This window comes from Heloderma suspectum, chromosome 13 (assembly GCF_057233095.1).
Source record: "Heloderma suspectum isolate Gila_16-S chromosome 13, 16-S_ref, whole genome shotgun sequence".
NCBI classification, from domain to species: domain Eukaryota; kingdom Metazoa; phylum Chordata; class Lepidosauria; order Squamata; family Helodermatidae; genus Heloderma; species Heloderma suspectum.
The window spans coordinates 6997254-7015410 of NC_139470.1; the positions used below are offsets into that span (position 1 = coordinate 6997254).

Sequence of the window (18157 nt, forward strand, 5' to 3'; positions counted from 1 at the left end):
GTCCTGCTTGTGGTTTCCTAGTTGACAGCTGGTTGGCTACTGTGTGAACACAGTGCTGGACTAGATGGACCCTTGATCTGATCCAGCATGGCTCTTATGTTCTTATCCTCCCGCTCTGCATATTCTCTAGATGAGCTTCGAAGGGAGAGGGAAGGAGGCTGGTGAGGCCCCAGGATAGCTCGTATCCTGCCCTCTCCAGTCTCCTCCCCTCCCTGCCCTTCTCCAAGGTTGAGTTCCTGACCTCGGAGAGCAGCTGGTGTGATTCTTTCCGTGCAGGCTACGAGGGGGAGGGGGTTTGGAGCTCTGATTCCCAGCTCTGAGCACTGTCTGTGCTCAGATGCCATATAGGGGCCCTAGGATTGCTCCCTCCATCAATATGTTCTGTGCAAATCCAAAATGTATTTTGTTTCCTGTTTTAATTGGTGCTTTCCCCCTCAGAGAGGCAGTTGTATGTAAATAAGCATTGTACCTCTCTGGATCCGGACAATGGTTGCTATCCAGTAAGGCACCATTTGCTCACAAGCAAATGACAAATTCTCCCTGTTGTTTTCCTGTTTTGTAGATCCCACATCCAAATCCCAAACTGCCTTTTTTTAATGTAGGGAATGTAGAAAATTGCCTTATACCAACGCAGACCACAAGTCCTTCTAGCTCAGTATTGTCTACTACAGGGGCATTAAACCTCTTTCAGTCCAAGGGTTGAATTCAGTTTCAGAGAAGCTCTTGGAAAAGGACCAAAATACATTAAATGCAAACATATTTTAGCTTTAAACTCTTACTGGCAGTAACTAAGCCTTAGGAGAGACATTTCAACCTTTTAGAATAGGGAAAAAACTGTGCAAAAGCTGGAAACCACAAAAAAAGAATATGGTTGGGGGAAAGGCAATAGGACCAGGAGAAGGGGCATGGCCAGGAGAAGGGGGTGTGGCCATCTGGGGTATCCCAAAGACCAGATTTGGCCCCTGGGTTAGAGGTTCCCCACCCCTGGTCTACTACAACTGGCAGTGGCTCTCCAGGGTCTCGGGGGGGGTGTGTGTCTTCCCTATCACCTGCTACTGATCCTTTTAACTGGAGATGTCAGGTACTGAACCTGTGACTTTTTCCACACAAAGCAGGTGCTCTACCATTGAGCTGCAGATGTTCCATTTGAACTCGGCAAATTAGTTTGCGCAAACCACAGTTGGCCTGGTTTAGATGGAATGGCTAACTGTGGTTTGGTGTTATATCTGAACTGAGCTCACGTTCCAAATGATTTTTTTTAACAAGTTGCGTGTTACTCAGTGTGTATTTGTGTGTGTGTGTGTGGGGGGGCTATTTTCAAAATCTCCAGATTATCATGAAGTATTGTAATGTAATTGTTAATGTTTTAATTAATTGTTTGCAAAGAAGACAGATAATAAACTTTAAAATAGGCTTTTGCCTTCTCAAGATCTTTTAAAAAATACTGCCCCATTTGATGTTTAAAAGAGAACCCCCACACACAGAGAGAGAGAGAAGGCAAAGAGAATTATTTATTAGGCTGCTGGCAAATTAGACAAGGGATTCTTTCTGTGTGTGGGGGTGTATGCACGCACGCGTTTGGAGAAAGGGGAGGAAAGCCTATTCTAAGATGATTCCTGTGACCTGCAGTTTTGTAAGTCCTTATATATTAAAATAATTAACAGTCTGCTACTGAATTTATCAGGGAGACTATTTTGTCCAGCGGGCGGGGGGAGGATATACACACACACACACACATTTAATCCATTAACTTAACCTATGAAATTGACGAAACATTGCAGCTGGAGGGAGCAATCCTATGGCCTCTAGATAGCGGCTAGGCAGCCGTAGGATATACTGTTATCCAGGAACCGACCTCAGAGCCCATGCTCCGAGGTCAGTTCCCAGATAACCAACCTCCCCGCACTTGTGAGCTGTCTCAGAGGCAGCACGGAACAGCCTCGTCCTCTGCACTCGCAAGAGGAGTGCAGAGTGGCTGAAAAGAAGTGTGGCTGCGGGCATTCCGGGGCGGGGAGAGCATAGCTGCCTGCATGACACATCCTATGTGTCGTGCCACAATTCCCACGATTCTTGAATTCAGGTGGGCGCCTGGGCGCCTTCCAGATGTTTCATGCCACAATTCCCGTAATTCTTGAATTCAGGGGTGGGCGCCTGGGCGCCTTCCAGATGTTTCATACCACAATTCCTGTAATTCTTGAATTCAGGGGTGGGCGACTTGGTGCCTTCCAGATGTTTCATACCACAATTCCCGTGATTCTTGAATTCAGGGGTGGGCAACTTGGTGCCTTCCAGATGTTTCATACCACAATTCCCATAATTCTTGACCATTGGCCATGCTGTCGGGGGCTCCTGAGAGTTTACTCCAAAACATCTAGAGGGCACCAGTTTGCCCACCCCTGCTTCGATCTTTTTATACAACAAATGTATTACATTTGCATGTTGCTAGAACCTCAATATAGAAGCTTTTAGAGATATTGAAGGAAGCTTGACGTTGTTTATTAAATTGTAAATTAAAACAACCATTCATTTTGAGTAACCTAAAAAATACACATGTGCCCTGAATTCTCAACTCTGCCGGTTCAAATCCCCTCCCATGCACCACTTAATTAACTAAAGCTTTACTTGATTAAATTTCCAATTAAAGCTTGCAGCCCTGAGTTACAAACAGAAATACTCGCCCCATTCCTCCTTGCCGGTGCTTATAACTGAAGGGTTGAAGGCAGGTCAGGCACCACTAAGCAAGGCTGCATTTCCCTTTCGGATACGATGTGAGAGGCACATCAGAAAGTCTGTTTTCCATAAGACTGGATGCATACCAGCTGTTGTTGATCATTGCAGGGCAGAACAAGCTGATTAAAAATGGGCTGAATGTGCATTTTTCAAAGAAATGGGTCCTGGCAGAAACCCAAAAGTGGCTGATGAATGGTGGGGGAAAGATGGAGTCACGAGCATCAAAAACACCCCAGTCCTGAATACAGGTGTCCCATCCAGCAATTTCATAGCGGTTGAGTGGGATTCACGAGCTAAGATTTATACTCGGGTTCAGAATTGGAGAGGTCAAACCAGGGAACAACACAAGAATGACTACTGTTATGTTGACAAAGTCCCAGCGTAAACAGGAAGCCTTTACAGCCCCTTCCTGTTGAGGAGAGCCAATGGCCAGCCTGCATTGGTGGAGCCATGACAGTACCTGGGAGTCCTTCACTGCCCCAGAGATACTGCAGCCTATAAGCTCCCCAGTGCAGGGGTGGGGAACCTCTTTCAGTCTGATGGCCAAATTCAGTTTTGGAGAAGTGCTTGGGGGCCACATTCCAGTGGTGGACAGGGCGAAGGCAAAAGATGGGGCCAAAAACACAAAGAATACCAGCATATTGTGGCTTAAAGCTCTTCCTGCCAGTAAGTAAGCCTTAGGAGAGGCATTTCAACCTTTTAACATGGGGGGGGGGGAAACTGCACAAAAGCCGAGGAACCATTAAATGATAGGCAGTTGGGGAGAAGTGGGTGGTGCCAGCGGGAGGTGTCAAGGCTAATGGTCTGGAAGCAAGCTGATAGTTGAGCTGGAAAGCAGATGGGTAGAGGTGAGAAGTCTAAAAGGCGCTCAGTCTGTCTGTGGGGGATGAATACTTCAGGCTGGGGAGTCAGACCAGAGGCAGCAGCTATATATGCAAGACGTGCTGAAACCCTGTTGTTTCATTTTGTCACCTGCTGCCTTCTGAGCTGGTTGTTGTGCCCTGGTGAAGTTGAAGCTCAGCCAAAAGCAAACCAACTCACTATTCCGTCTCTACCAGAATGGCTTAGAGCAGCGGTTGCCAACTTTGGCTTCCCAGATACAGACCAGAACTGGTAATCACCTCTGACCATTGTCCAGACAAGCTGGGAATTGTACTCCAACAACATCTAGGGGCTCAGAGTCGGTAACCACTGGCTTAGAGAAAAAGATGTGGGAGATCATATGGTTGTAGCAGTTAGTGTGTTAGACTAGGATGGGGGAGACTTGGTTCAAATTGCCACACAGCCAAGAAGCTTACTGGGGCAAGTCACTCTCTCAGCCTAACCTACCTCTTAGCATTGTTGTGAGGATAAAATGGTTCAGGAGAACTGTGAATGCCATCCTGAGCTTCTTAGAGGAAGAGGTGGGATACAAATGTATTTAAAGATACAAAAAATATACATGGCCCCCAGTTCGAGATGTACTTGACAAATGCTGCAGATAAACAACAGCAGGAGATCATAATCTTCACACCTTTCTGGTGAGCTTTCCAGAGGCATGTAACTACCTACTGTTGGAAACTGGTTGCTAGGCTAGAGATGGACTGCCTCTTGGCCTGATTCAGCAAGATGGTTCTTAAGGTTCTTCTTTATTGTATTTCTATACTGCCCCATAGCCAAGGCTCTCTGGGCAGTTCACAGAAGTTGAAAAACATTAAACTACATTGTACAAAGTTTAAGAAACAATTTACATAAAACACGCAAATACTATACATGGAGGCAACATATATCTAAAAACAACTTTGAGCAGTCAACCATAACCATAAGACAGGTCCAGGACCGATAAAAACTCATATGCTGCCAAATGCCTGAGAAAAGAGAGAGGTCTTGACCTGGTGCCGAAAAGGTATGTTTGCACCAGTTGGGCCTCATTGGGGAGATCATTCCACAGTTGGGGGGCCACCACTGAGAAGGCCCTTATTCAGCAATGCCCTTCTTGTGTGTTGTTGCTCCTCTCCCCTTAGCATAGGGGTGGGGAATGGTGGCCCTCCAGATGTGGTTGAATTACAGATCCCATCATCCCTGACCACACTGGCCATGCTGATGGGAGTTGGAATCCAACAACATCTAGACAGCAACAATTTCCCCACCCCTGTTCTATAGCAAATATTTCATTTACAAATTCCCTCCATTTGCAAGTTCCCATGTGGCTTTTGGGCCCCTTACGTGTTGCCTGTTCAGCAATCCAGGGTCACAGGAGCATCTGATCAAAATGAAGACAGCTAAAGGCGACAGTTAACCTTAACTATATCGAAACACACATAACTCATCACTCTCCAGGGCCAGTGGTGGATTGTGGCTATGTGACTTTCATTGATGTAGTGAAAACCCAGAAACATCTGTGGAACAGGGAAGGGCCTGTTTGCTTTGCTTAGCTTAGCAGGAGGAAAACCTGCGGTGAAGTTTGGTTTGCTTCCTTGCAAGTCCTTTTTTATTTTTAAAAAAGAAAAGAACTTGGCCATCACAGTGTTCTAGCTGGGCAGCTAAGCAGATGCAACGTGCGTGTGTGTGTGTGTATGTGTCGGGGGAAGGATTTCCAGGGGAGAAATAAAGCAAGCCCTTAGAAGCTGGATTCAGACAACTACTCTGTTCCTAATGCACATTCATTCTTGCGGCCAGTGCATGTATGAAATCCACTAGAATTTTGTTGTTGTTTATTCAGTCAGTCACTTCTGACTCTTCGTGACTTCATGGACCAGCCCACGCCAGAGCTTCCTGTCAGCCGTCACCACCCCCAGCTCCCCCAAGGTCGAGGCCGTCACCTCCAGAATATCATCCATCCACCTTGCCCTTGGTCGGCCCCTCTTCCTTTTGCCTTCCACTTTCCCTAGCATCAGCATCTTCTCCAGGGTATCCTGTCTTCTCATTATGTGGCCAAAGTACTTCAGTTTTGCCTTGAATATCATTCCCTCAAGTGAGCAGTCTAGCTTTATTTCTTGGAGTATGGACTGGTTTGATCTTCTTGCAGTCCAAGGCACTCTCAGAATTTTCCTCCAGCACCACAGTTCAAAAGCATCTATCTTCCTTCGCTCAGCCTTCCTTATGGTCCAGCTCTCGCAGCCATAGGTTACTACGGGGAATACCATTGCTTTCACTATGCGGACCTTTGTTGTCAGTGTGATGTCTCTGCTCTTCACTATTTTATCAAGATTTGTCATTGCTCTCCTCCCAAGAAGTAAATGTCTTCTGATTTCCTGGCTGCAGTCAGCGTCTGCAGTAATCTTTGCGTCTAGAAAGACAAAGTCTGTCACTGCCTCCACGTTTTCTCCCTCTATTTGCCAGTTCTCAATCAAGCTGGTTGCCATAATCTTGGTTTTTTTGAGGTTTAACTGCAACCCAGCTTTTGCACTTTCTTCTTTCACCTTCGTCATGAGGTTCCTCAGCTCCTCCTTGCTTTCAGCCATCAAAGTGGTACCATCTGCATATCGGAGATTGTTAATGTTTCTTCCAGCGATTTTAACTCCAGCCTTGGCTTCATCAAGCCCAGCACGTCGCATGATGTGTTCTGCGTACAGGTTGAATAGGTAGGGTGAGAGTATACAACCCTGCCGTACTCCTTTCCCAATCTTAAACCAGTCCGTTGTTCTGTGGTCTGTTCTTACCGTTGCTACTTGGTCGTTATACAGATTCCTCAGGAGGCAGACAAGATGACTTGGTATCCCTATACCACCAAGAACTTGCCACAATTTGTGATAATCCACACAGTCAAAGGCTTTAGAATAGTCAATAAAACAGAAATAGATGTTTTTCTGAAACTCCCTGGCTTTCTCCATTATCCAGCGGATATTAGCAATTTGGTCTCTAGTTCCTCTGCCTTTTCTAAACCCAGCTTGTACATCTGGCAATTCTCGTTCCATGAATTGCTGGAGTCTACCTTGCAAGATCTCGAGCATTACCTTACTGGCATGTGAAATAAGTGCCACTGTTTGATAGTTTGAACATTCTTCGGTGCTTCCCTTTTTTGGTATGGGGATATAGGTTGATTTTTTCCAATCTGTTGGCCATTCTTGTGTTTTCCAAATTTGCTGGCATGCATCACCTTGGCATGCATCACCTTGACAGCATCATCTTGCAAGATTTTAAACTGTTCAGCTGGGATACCGTCATCTCCTGCTGCCTTGTTATTAGCAATGCTTCTTAAGGCCCATTCAACCTCACTCTTCAGGATGTCTGGCTCTAGCTCACTGACCACACCATCAAATCTATCCCCGATGTTGTTATCCTTCTTATACAGATCTTCCGTATATTCTTGCCACCTTTTCTTGATCTCTTCTGCTTCTGTTAGGTCCTCGCCATCTTTGTTTTTGATCATACCCATTTTTGCCTGGAATTTACCTCCGATGTTTCTGATTTTCTGGAAGAGGTCTCTTGTTCTTCCTATTCTATTATCTTCCTCCACTTCCACGCATTGCTTGTTTAAAAAGAATTCCTTATCTCTTCTGGCTAACCTCTGGAATTTTGTATGTAATTGGGCATATCTCCCCCTATCACTGTTGCCTTTTGCTTTCCTTCTTTCTTGGGCTGCTTCCAGTGTCTCAGCAGACAGCCATCTTGCCTTCTTGGTTTTCTTTTTCTTTGGGACGTTTTTTGTTGCCGCCTCCTGAACAATGTTGCGAACTTCTGTCCATAGTTCTTCTGGGACCCTATCTACTAAATCTAGTCCTTTAAATCTATTCTTCACCTCCACTACGTATTCATTAGGAATATTAGTGAGCTCATATCTAACTGATCTGTGGGTCTTCCCTATTCTCTTTAGTCTGATTCTAAATTGTGCAATAAGAAGTTCGTGATCTGAACTACAATCAGCTCCAGGTTTTGTTTTTACCAACTGCATAGATGTCCGCCACCTTTGGCTACAAAGGATGTAGTCAATCTGATTTCGGTGTCGACTGTCTGGTGAAGTCCATGTATAAAGTTGTCTCTTAGGTTGTTGGAAGAGAGTGTTTGTTATGCACAGTGAGTTGTCTTGGCAAAATTCTATCAACCTATGTCCTGCTTCATTTTGTTCTCCCAGACCATGCTTGCCTGTAATTCCAGGTGTCGTTTGACTACCCACCTTAGCATTCCAGTCTCCTGTAATGAAAGTAACATCTCTTTTTGGCGTATTATCCAGTAGGTGCTGCAGATCCTCATAGAACTGATCTACTTCTGCTTCTTCAGCATCTGTGGTTGGGGCGTATATTTGGATCACTGTGAAGTTAAACGGCTTACCCTGAATTTGAATTGAGATCATTCTCTCATTTTTTGGATTGTATCCAAGCACTGCTTTAGCCACTTTATTATTAATTATGAAGGCTACTCCATTTCTTCTGTGGTCCTCTTGTCCACAGTAGTAGATCTGGTGGTCATCTGATGTGAAGTGGCCCATTCCAGTCCATTTCAGTTCACTGACACCCAAAATGTCTATATTTAATCTTGACATCTCCCCAATAACCACATCCGATTTGCCCCGTCTCATAGATCTTACATTCCAGGTCCCTATGGTGTGTTGATCTTTAGAACATCAGATTCGTCATTCACCACCAGCACCATCGGCTGCTAGCCGTCCTTTCGGCTTTGAGCTAGCTGCGTCATCACATCTGGGGCTAGTTGAACTTATCCTCTGTTCCTCCCCAGTAGCATTTTGACCATCTTCCGACCTGGGAGTCCCATCTTCCGATGGCATACCGACATATCTCTGGTTGTACTGATCCATTTAGTTTTCACGGCAAGAATACTGGGGTGGGTTGCCGTTTCCTTCCCCAGGGATTGTATTTAGTCTGACCTCTCTGCCATGACCTTCCCGTCTTGGGTGTCCCTTCACGGTTTAGCTCATGACGTCATTGAGGTGCTCAAGCTCCAGCATCACGACAAGGTAACAATCTCCTTTGTTGAAGCCACTATAACTAGTTTGTGTGAAATGACTCAACATTAGCGCCCTGCTTGATGAGATCAGAAGTTCACCTGTTATCACATTAACATATATATCCCACGTTTCCTTCCATTTTATCCTCACAACAATTCTGTCAGGTGGTTTAGGCGGAGGGAGAGCGAGTGGCCCAAAGTCACCCAGTGAGCTTCATAGCTGAGTGGGGATTTGAATCGGCCAGGTTGGGGAAGACTGCTTTAACCACTGCACCACACTGGCTCTCACCTCATCCAGTGTTCTGCTCCCAACTGCAGCCAGCCAGGTGCAACTGGAACACTAATGAGCAGATAGGATGGTAACAGCTCTTCCCTGCCAGTCCTAAGCGTTTGGCATTCAAAGGTATGCTGCCTATTATACTTCGTGAGGACAGACTGTGCCACAGGCTATGGATAAGTGTCAGAAATCTAGTTTGCTGATGCTAAGAAAGAACATAGGATGCTAGGGACTGAACCTGGAATCTTTGGTATGCAAAACATGTGGTCTACATGTAAGCTAGGGCCTTCCCCTAAGGTGCCTTGACAGTGGAGCCATTCATGTACAGGGTCCCTTCATAAGCCTAGATTCACAGGATTTCCATTATTGGTACTTTGCCAATGGAACAAATACACTCAGAGAAGTGATGTGTTTGCTGGTGTTCCCAGTACTGGGACAGCCTAGTAGGCTTATGACAACTAAAACCCTTTAGAACTATCAGGGGTGTAGAGCCCATCATATAGTGACCTGCTCTCCAGCTGACATGAGGTGGGGCATTCACAAGTCCAGATATACATGCTTAAGAAGTCAGTACTTGTCAGCTACTCTGTGTTTAAAAAGTGTGAATTAGTGCTTGCTTACATGTCAGTTTATTTAAGAACAAAATAGGGACTAGGATGCTTGTGATAATTAAATAGGTTTGCAGTAATAGCTTTTCTCACCTATGTTTAAAGCTCATCACAGATTCTAATATAAACATCCCAGTAAGATCGCAGTGTCTGATGTGTTTCCTTTTTGCTCTTCCTGTTCTTTTCCCCCTGTAGATCCCTTATGTTCTTCTGAATACCTCTGCATCAGAAATAAGGCCACGAATGTACCCTGTGTTTTTTGGAGAAAGCATAGAGGTCAACCCTGAACCAGCACAAGAAATTAGGTAACATATGGATTTTCTTGCGTGCTTCTTCTCTCTCTCCTGCAAAAAATTAGTGGTGTTTATGAATGGGTTGATGGGTGTTTTAGTCAGTTGCGGGTGGTGGTGGTGGGGTGCAGTGGAAAGGAATGGCTGAAATTAAAAAGAGCGAATAGGAGAGCATAATAGGGGAGTGGGGGGAAGATGAAGGGGTTGCCGCTTAGATCTCACATCGGATTCATCTCAGACTTGAGGCAGGAAATTATTGCCATCTGGGGAGCAGCCTGAACTAAAATGAGTTGGTGGTCTTATCTCAACTCCCAGCGGGTGTAAAAGTCATTGGAAAAGTCTGTTGTTAGACTTTCATTTGCTTGCCAGGGTGACCCACATCCAGAGCATCTGTAGTTTAGTTGCCCATTTCCAGTACTTGAATTATGGGTGGTGGCCAGCCAGGTGGGCGATTAATAAATTTAATAATATTAATAATATAATATAATATAATATTTTATATATATATATATATGGTGGATGGTTAGATCCTGAATGAAATTTACAAGCCTTACACCCAACTCCTTCTGGGTTTAGCCAAATCATGCACCCCCTTTTAGGGTGCAATCCTAGGGCCACTAGATGGCCATAGGATTGGTTGGTTTCTAGGAACTGATCTCAGAGCCTTTGCTCCGAGGTTGGTCCTCAGAGAACCGCCTCCCAGCCCCACTCTGCCTCATGGCGTTCCTGGGGGTGGGGCAAGGAGTGTGGAAGTTTCAGTATGTGTTGTCTGGCCTCCCCACCCCATGCTCCAATGTTCTGCAGCTAGACAGCTGAAATCGTCCGTCTAGCTGTGAATGCAGGGCAGCTGGAGCGCAAAGGAGACAATCCCCTTTGCGCTCCTCCCACAGTGCATTTGATAGGCAGTCGCCTCCGAGTTTAGAGGTGGCTGTCTATCCTTATAGGATTGCTCCCTGTGCTTTCAAAAGCAGGAGCTGCGGGGACATTACAAAATGTCACAGGGCCAGGGCCAGGGCCAGGGCCAGGGCCAGGGCCTCCCCCCCCCCCCGCCAAGTAGTTTGCACTTTTCTGTTCCTTGACTCTCCTTTGCTTGAGCAGAGTTAGATGGCAGCCTACATTACAAGGCTGTCATATAGATTATTCGGATGACATAAAAATGCTAAAGAAAGATATGTTGTATGGATTATTCAGATAACATAGAAATGCTAAATATTATTAATGACATCTCTGTTTACAGTCCCATGAGTATTGATCCAGATATTGAGATAAATGCTTCTAGCTCAGAGCAACCACATTTTATGTGTGCCACAGTGGTCATTAAGAACCAGTGTGGCATATTGATTTGGGCAGGGGAGACATTGGCTCTCGTTGCTTCTTACCCATGAAGCTTATGGGGTGAACCTGATCTAAGCACTCTCTTGGCCAAAATCAACCTCACAAGCTTGTTGTGATAAAGTTGGGTTAAATCCCCATTGACACTTCTTGTAGGAAGGGTGTATGATACAGAAGTGTGATTATCGTTCCCTTTATTAGCCAACTGAGGTGTTGAGTGCCAGCAGTACTGCAGCAAAAACAGCCACTCAGAAATAGTATGGAGGAATCTGTATGCTTGGAGGAACCCCAAGATTTGCAGAAGTACCAAAATATATATATTTTTTAAACCTATAGAACTCCTCTCCCACCCACCCCCGAACAGCCCAATGAAGATTAAGTATTAAGCTGGGTGGAATGCCTCACCTGAGTCCCTTATAATAATAATAATAATTATCATAATCATCATCATTGTTATTATTTACATTTCTATACCTCTGGAGCTCTCTGGGCGGTTTACAAAGACTAAAAACATTAAAAATACAATATACAGAGATAAAAAACCGTTTACATAAAAAACACATGAACAGACAATATACACAAAACAAACATATATCTAAAACAACTTCAAATAACAATCTCAAAAACAAACAACCATAACCATAAGACATTCCAGGATTGATAAACACTTACCATATACTGCCGAATGCCTGGGAGAAGAGAAAGGTCTTAATGTTGGTGCCAAACGGGCTTTGTCAGGGAGATCATTCCATAATTTGGGGGCCACCACCAAAAAGGCCCTCTTATAAGGCATGGCTGGCTAATTGGCTGGAACCCTGTACAGGAGCACTCCTGCTAGGAGGCGAGGATACACTGTAACATTTTGTTGCAAGTTCCACATGTTATTAATAACACAACAACAAAAATAGCAGCAACAGCAGCAAGGAGGTGCCTTTCATAATCCTCCCAGGTGTTTGCTGGGCTAGGCATTCAAACCATGCTGAACCAGAGCTGGGCCAAAGCACCTCTAAATATTTACGTAGGCTAGAACGGTGAAAAATAAAGGAACGCAAATAGCGCCCACTACACTACTTGCGTTCCCCTTTTTTTCTGCCGTTTTATCTTATGTAAATATTTATGTAAGATAAATCGGCGAAAAATAGGGAACGCAAATGGCGGCTGCCGTAGCCACCGCCATTTGCGTACGCTGTTTTTTGTTTTTTTGATTGGCTTGCCGTGATAGGCTACGTAAATACTTACATAGCCTATCACAGCAAAGACCAGGACGACAATGGCGGCTGCCGCCAGACCCGCCACTATCCGGAACATCCGCCCCAGGTAAGCCTCGTCCCGGGGGGAATCCGTGGAGGGGGGCAGGCCCGTTCCACCACGGATTTCGGGGGGCCGAATACCAGTGCATTCGGCCTCACTGAAATCCGTGGCGGAATTCTCCACCATCCCTAGGAAAAACACAAGAGAAGGTCAAGGAGTGAAGCAGAGCCACTGAGGAGAAACACAAGGGGCGGTAGCAGAGGGAAGCAGAGCTGCTAAAGAGAAGGACAATGGAAAGCACTGGAGTGGTAAAAATGAAGAGGCAGGGACAAATAGAGCAGCCCTCAGCAAGGGGGATAGAGAAACGTGGCATCAGAGACCAGCAACAGCAGTCTGAGGAACTATGAAAGAGACTGTCACTGTCCTAGTAACAGTAAACCCTGTGCTTTGTAATTAAATAGGGTTTGGAGTTTATGTTGTTTGTGTTTGCCTAGTTATGTCTGATATTACTGAATGAGATAACTTATTGAGAATCCAAAAGCGACCTATTTTTATATAGATGTAGTTGACTCCAAAGTGATTAATTATGGTTATTCCTCCCTACTTCCATATTTTATGATGTCTGCCCGCCCAACCTCCCCAATGTCCTGCAGTCAGATGAGTCTGCTCTGTGTCTTCCCTGAGACTCTCCAGACCTAACAGAGCACAATGGTCTGATTATACTCAGGCTTGACAATAGTCGTGAAATCGGGTTTCCGTTCTATGTGGGTGGTGCCCATCAGGTGAATGCTAATGTGGCCCCTTGACAAGACTTAACAAAATTTGCCTCTCAAGGCAAACATTTAAGGTGGTGTTCTTGCTTGGGCAAAGAATTTGAAATGAGTCTAAGAAGACTAGCAACATTTCTCAGTTGGGATCCTGCTCATCCTTAGTTTGAAACTGCATCATGTGCCAAAGGGCTGCTGCAGCTTCCTGCTCATTTCCAACACAGTGTCAAAACACACACGCACTTTTAAAGAGTAGCCTGAGAAATCTCAAAAGAGGTTGGCAACCACTGGCAAGAATGTTTTTCCAATTGCTGTCGAGAGCTCCTATTCTCTACACCAAACAGTTTGCTGGCCTCTGAAGCTAGCTGTGCAAAACCCATTAAACAGATTGTGTTACGTGTGCCGCTTGATGGGCCAAGCCTCCTCCAGGGCGTTGGCAAATGCCGTGCGCCACACCCAGCATTTAATCTTTTTATACACAGAGCTGCAAATTCCTCAGCAGCTGCTGGTTGTGCCTCAAAGATCTGGAAGCAACAAACCGTGCAAAACCCCTACGGCAACATGGCAACAAGGAGATGCTGTGTGTGTCCCTCCAGCGTCTTTGAAGAATGGCTGTTTTTGACAGACAATAAAGGCCGCTTCTTCAAGGCGGGTGTGCAACGAGTGTATGCATAAACTGACAGGGATATATCTAGATATCTATTTGCGATGTCAGTGCCAGCATTGGCCAATCTTTGGGAACGCTTATTAAGGTCACAGAAAGAGGAACGCGATACCAAATTCACGCACAGAACAAATGCCAGTTAACCCCCGCAACCAGATAAATTTGACAAAATGGCTCCTTTGCCATCTGCGTCCCATCCAAATAACAAGGGTACATGGACAGATGCAATCTGTGGCCACCCCACAACTGTAGAACTCTCCCACTGGAGACCTCTCAGAGGTTTAAAAATTTTCCAGAAATTCTTAGAATTAGAATATTCCAGAAGTTCTGGAATACATTTTTAAATGTTTGTTCGAGCCGTCTTTTTTACAGGTATAGCCAAGCAGTAACTCTATTCAAAAGTTTAATAATGCGTTTTTGATATCATTTGTATTTTGGATTGGGCATCCTGTCTTGTTGGTTTTTCTCAGGTTGTGCCTTGGCATTGGTGGCCTTTTGTTACATTTATATCCCACCTTTCCTTTAAGGAGGTGTACATGAGCCTCCTGCTGTCCATTTTATTCTCACAACAACCCTGTGAGGTAGGTTAGGCTGAGAGTTAACAACTGGCCCAAAGTCACCAAGTGAGCTTCATAGCTGAGGGGACTAGAACCTGGGTCTCCCAAGTCCCCTTCCAACATGCTAACCAGTGCACCACACACCGGCGCACTTGGCAGGAGATTCAGTACAGACAAAAGGAAGGACTTCTTCAGTCTGTGGGTAATTGATTTAGAGAATTCGCTGCTGCTGGTGATTGTGATGGCCACAGGTTTAGATGGGTTTTTCAAAGGGGATTCATGGATAGAGCTCTTCAAGTACTTGAAAGGCTGTCATAGAGAGGAAGGCCAGGATCTCTTCTCAATCATCCCAGGGTGCAGGACACGGAATAATGGGCTCAAGTGACAGGAAGCCAGATTCTGGCTGAACATCAGGAAAAGCTCCTCACTGCTAGAGCAATACGACAATGGAACCCATTCGCTAGGGAGGTGGTGGGCTCTCCCATGCTGGAGGCATTCAAGACGAGGCTGGACAGCCATCTGTCAGGGATGCTTTGACTTAGATTCCTGCATTGAGCAGGGGGTTGGACTCGATGGTCTTATAGGCCCCCTCCAACCCTACTATTCTATGATTCTATGGAGCATAATGGCTTCTAGTTGTGATGGCTAAATGCAGTCTCCAGAATCAGACAGTATGTCTCACAGAATGAGCTGCTAGGGAACAATCATGATAGAGGTTTATTGTCGCCATGTCCTGTGGTTCCCCTGTGGCATCTAGGGGACAGGATGCTGAACTGGGCCTTTCTGCTGGTTCAGCAGGGCTCTTCCTGTGTTATGTATGACTTCTTGCATCATCATCATTATTAATTATTATTATTAATTTTGTAGGTGCAACTCTGAGGTCAAATACGGCTCCGAGAGGCATTACAGGGATGACGTTTTCTACTGCCCAATGCCCACCGTCACCACTTACAGAGAGACCGTCATTGCTGCTCCCAACTGCACATGGCGAAATTATAAGTCCCAGCTCATCTTTGAGCCTCGCCAGAAGCCCCTGAGATTCCAGAGTACAACAATCATCTTTCCCAAACACGCCAAGAACATTTACCGAACCACCCTCAACTACAGCCTGGGTTCTGCCAAAAGGTGGTTTGCTTCAAGTGTGCAGCTAGAGCTCTGTGAGGAGAACAGCCCATGCATCGTCTACACAGAGAACCTTTAATGCAATATTTTGCCTACTGGAGAACTCTTGACTACAACATCATTCTAAGGCTTAGGCTTGAGTTGATGCCTTTTAAGACTTGCCAGCCTTTGGCTGAGGGCATCCATTAAATGGCACCAGGGTCATTCGTTTTCACACACAGTCTTGGATGTACACAGTCCAGGTATTCTACCTGCTCAAAGAAGCATCTGAGGGAGATATTCTCATGTGTGAAGTGGCTAAAACTGGGTTTCAGTACCTCTCAGCCTTGGATTCAACCTGTTTAATTAGCACTTAAATGCAATCTTAATACTTGTTTTCCATTAAAAAAAACTAGTGCTGCTTTGTATAGGTTTGTGGGGGTTCCACACTAGCATGTGGGATGCTGCTGAGCATTTCCTTGGAGAAGACTTATGTCAAAGAAGACCGTCTCCAGTTTGGCAATTTAGCTTTCAAAGACAGCAGGTAGATTGTGGCAGGCAGTTTTTAGCCATATTTAATATTAATTTCATCCTGACAGCTTAACTAGAAGCCCAGCTCAATGGTTATGGTGCCATGGTTGTGGTTAACTCATAGGTGTTGCCACTGAAATGAGGATGAAAAGGCAAATGGCAGCTTTTTGCAGTTGCTGAATCACCGTGCATTCTTGGAAACCAGGTATTTCCAATACCTTGGTGATTAACTGCAAAGGAAGCCAAGAAGAAGATTCCTTTGGCTATGGCTACCTTCATGGGTGGATGTAACATATGGAAAATAGCTGAAGGTTTAGTATAATATGTGGGGAAAGAGTTTACATATGAACTCATTCCTGCAGGAGGCTGAATTTTGTTTTGACAATCAAATTGTAAGATAATAGCTTTTTAAATGACAGTGTCTGGGACCAAAGGCATTGTTTAATTTCTATGATAAAGGACTATAAAACTCAGGCCAGGGGTTCCCAGTTGGGAAGCTTGGCTCTCTAGGGGTATGAGACAGAAAAATTGCATTTGCTCAGATTTGCAGGATCACAAACCTACTAAATCTGAAGTAAATTGATGGGTTAGGAAACTATGCATGGAGACAAAAGGAAGGGAAGGAACTTGGAAGTGGTGGCTTAATTGTGCAAGCTGCTGTGCAATTAAAATTGTGCATAGGATGCACAACAATGATCTGATCACATTATACTTCTTTTAAAGGTAATGCTTTTGAATGGGGAAAGATGCATAATTACACTTAATGCACCTAATGTGCAACAATTATTTGATCTCCATTATGCTGCTTAGGATTGCTCTTTTGAATGGAGAACGATGTGCCTATGGCTGTGTCTGCATGGAACAGTAAGTCAGAATACTGGAAAATCCTTACTATGAACTGACTGCATGCTGGTAAATAGAACCCATTCACTCCTGTGCGGCTCCTCCTGCCTGCACGAGTGGAGAAGGGCGCAATCCTATGGGGATAGGCAGCTGTCTCCGAACTTGGGGGCGACTGCCGATCCACTGCAGGGCAGGAGAAGCACGGAGGGGATCGTTCCTTCTGCTGCCCTGCATTTGTGGCTAGACAGCTGGTTTTGGCTGTGTAGCCACAGGAAGGTGGAGTGGGGGAGGAGGCTGCCAGATAACACATCGGATGCGTCGTACCGGCATTTCCACCTTCCCTGCCCTGGAACGCTCCGTTTTGGCCACTCCGTGCTCCTCTTCCAAGCGCAGAACATGGGGCTGGTCCGTGCTGTCTGCGAGGCAGTGCGGAAGGGGGGGAAGGTTGGTTCTCCAGAAACTGACCTCGGAGTGCGGGCTCTGAGGTCAGTTCCCGGAAAACCACATATCCTGTGGCCGTCTAGCCGCTGACTAGCACCGATAGGATTGTTCCCCCCACTAACCATGATTGACGTGCCATCTAAACTGTGCTTCCTGGCTTGTTGTGCCCCTTACAAGTCAGAATTGCAAACCAGGATTTGTTCTTGGCTTATGATTCCTAGCTTGTTTGGGAGCAAAGAACCAGGAGCTCTGCTTCGGACAACATGCTATATGTAGCTATTCCTACTGATGGGAGGAGCCACGCCAAACAAATGTATGCATGCACACACATGCAGTTTGTTCATGGAAAGCCAGGATTCTCTGGAATTCTGGCTTACCTCTGCATCTTGACACGACCTTTAAATCAACTGTGCATGCAACTCACAACCATAATTCAGAAACTGGGGAAATTGCATTGTTGCAGACATTGCATATTTGTTTTTAATTTAAAAAAAAAATGTGTCCTGAACACGTGATGCCATGGGATGGTAGAAATATCCATGAAAATAAATGGGTGAAAATACCGTATCACCCTAGACCAGAGTAGACCCTGACTGGCGTGTCTCAATCAGCTATCTTTCTACAACCTGGGCCACTCTGGTCTTTTTCCCTGCCTTCAAAGCTGGAAATACAAGTGAGGCCCATGCCTTAGTTTTGCCTGTTATGGCAACTGTTATCTCAAAATGCTGCCTTGGTGAATGATGGGAAATTTAGTCTGAACTTCCTTTGTTTATGAGCCTTGTTGCGTGGCAGAATGCACATCCCTACCCCCCAAAAAAAGCGGGGGAGAGTTATCTTTCTGTTGGAAAATGGTATCATTTGGCAAGTCTTTACATTCATGGA

At 45.3% G+C, this 18157-nt stretch overlaps 1 protein-coding gene across 1 annotated transcript in view; it reads left to right on the forward strand.

Annotated features, from left to right (window-relative positions):
- The window catches only part of RFLNA (refilin A), a 30223-nt gene extending 12364 nt beyond the window's left edge, over positions 1 to 17859 (forward strand). Inside the window, exons 3-4 of the mRNA XM_084820471.1 lie at positions 9694 to 9803; positions 15227 to 17859. Of these exons, the coding sequence (XP_084676597.1) occupies positions 9694 to 9803; positions 15227 to 15560 (444 nt within the window). The 3' untranslated portion in view covers positions 15561 to 17859. The remainder of the gene's footprint in view (positions 1 to 9693; positions 9804 to 15226) is intronic.
- Positions 17860 to 18157: the final 298 nt, after the last annotated feature.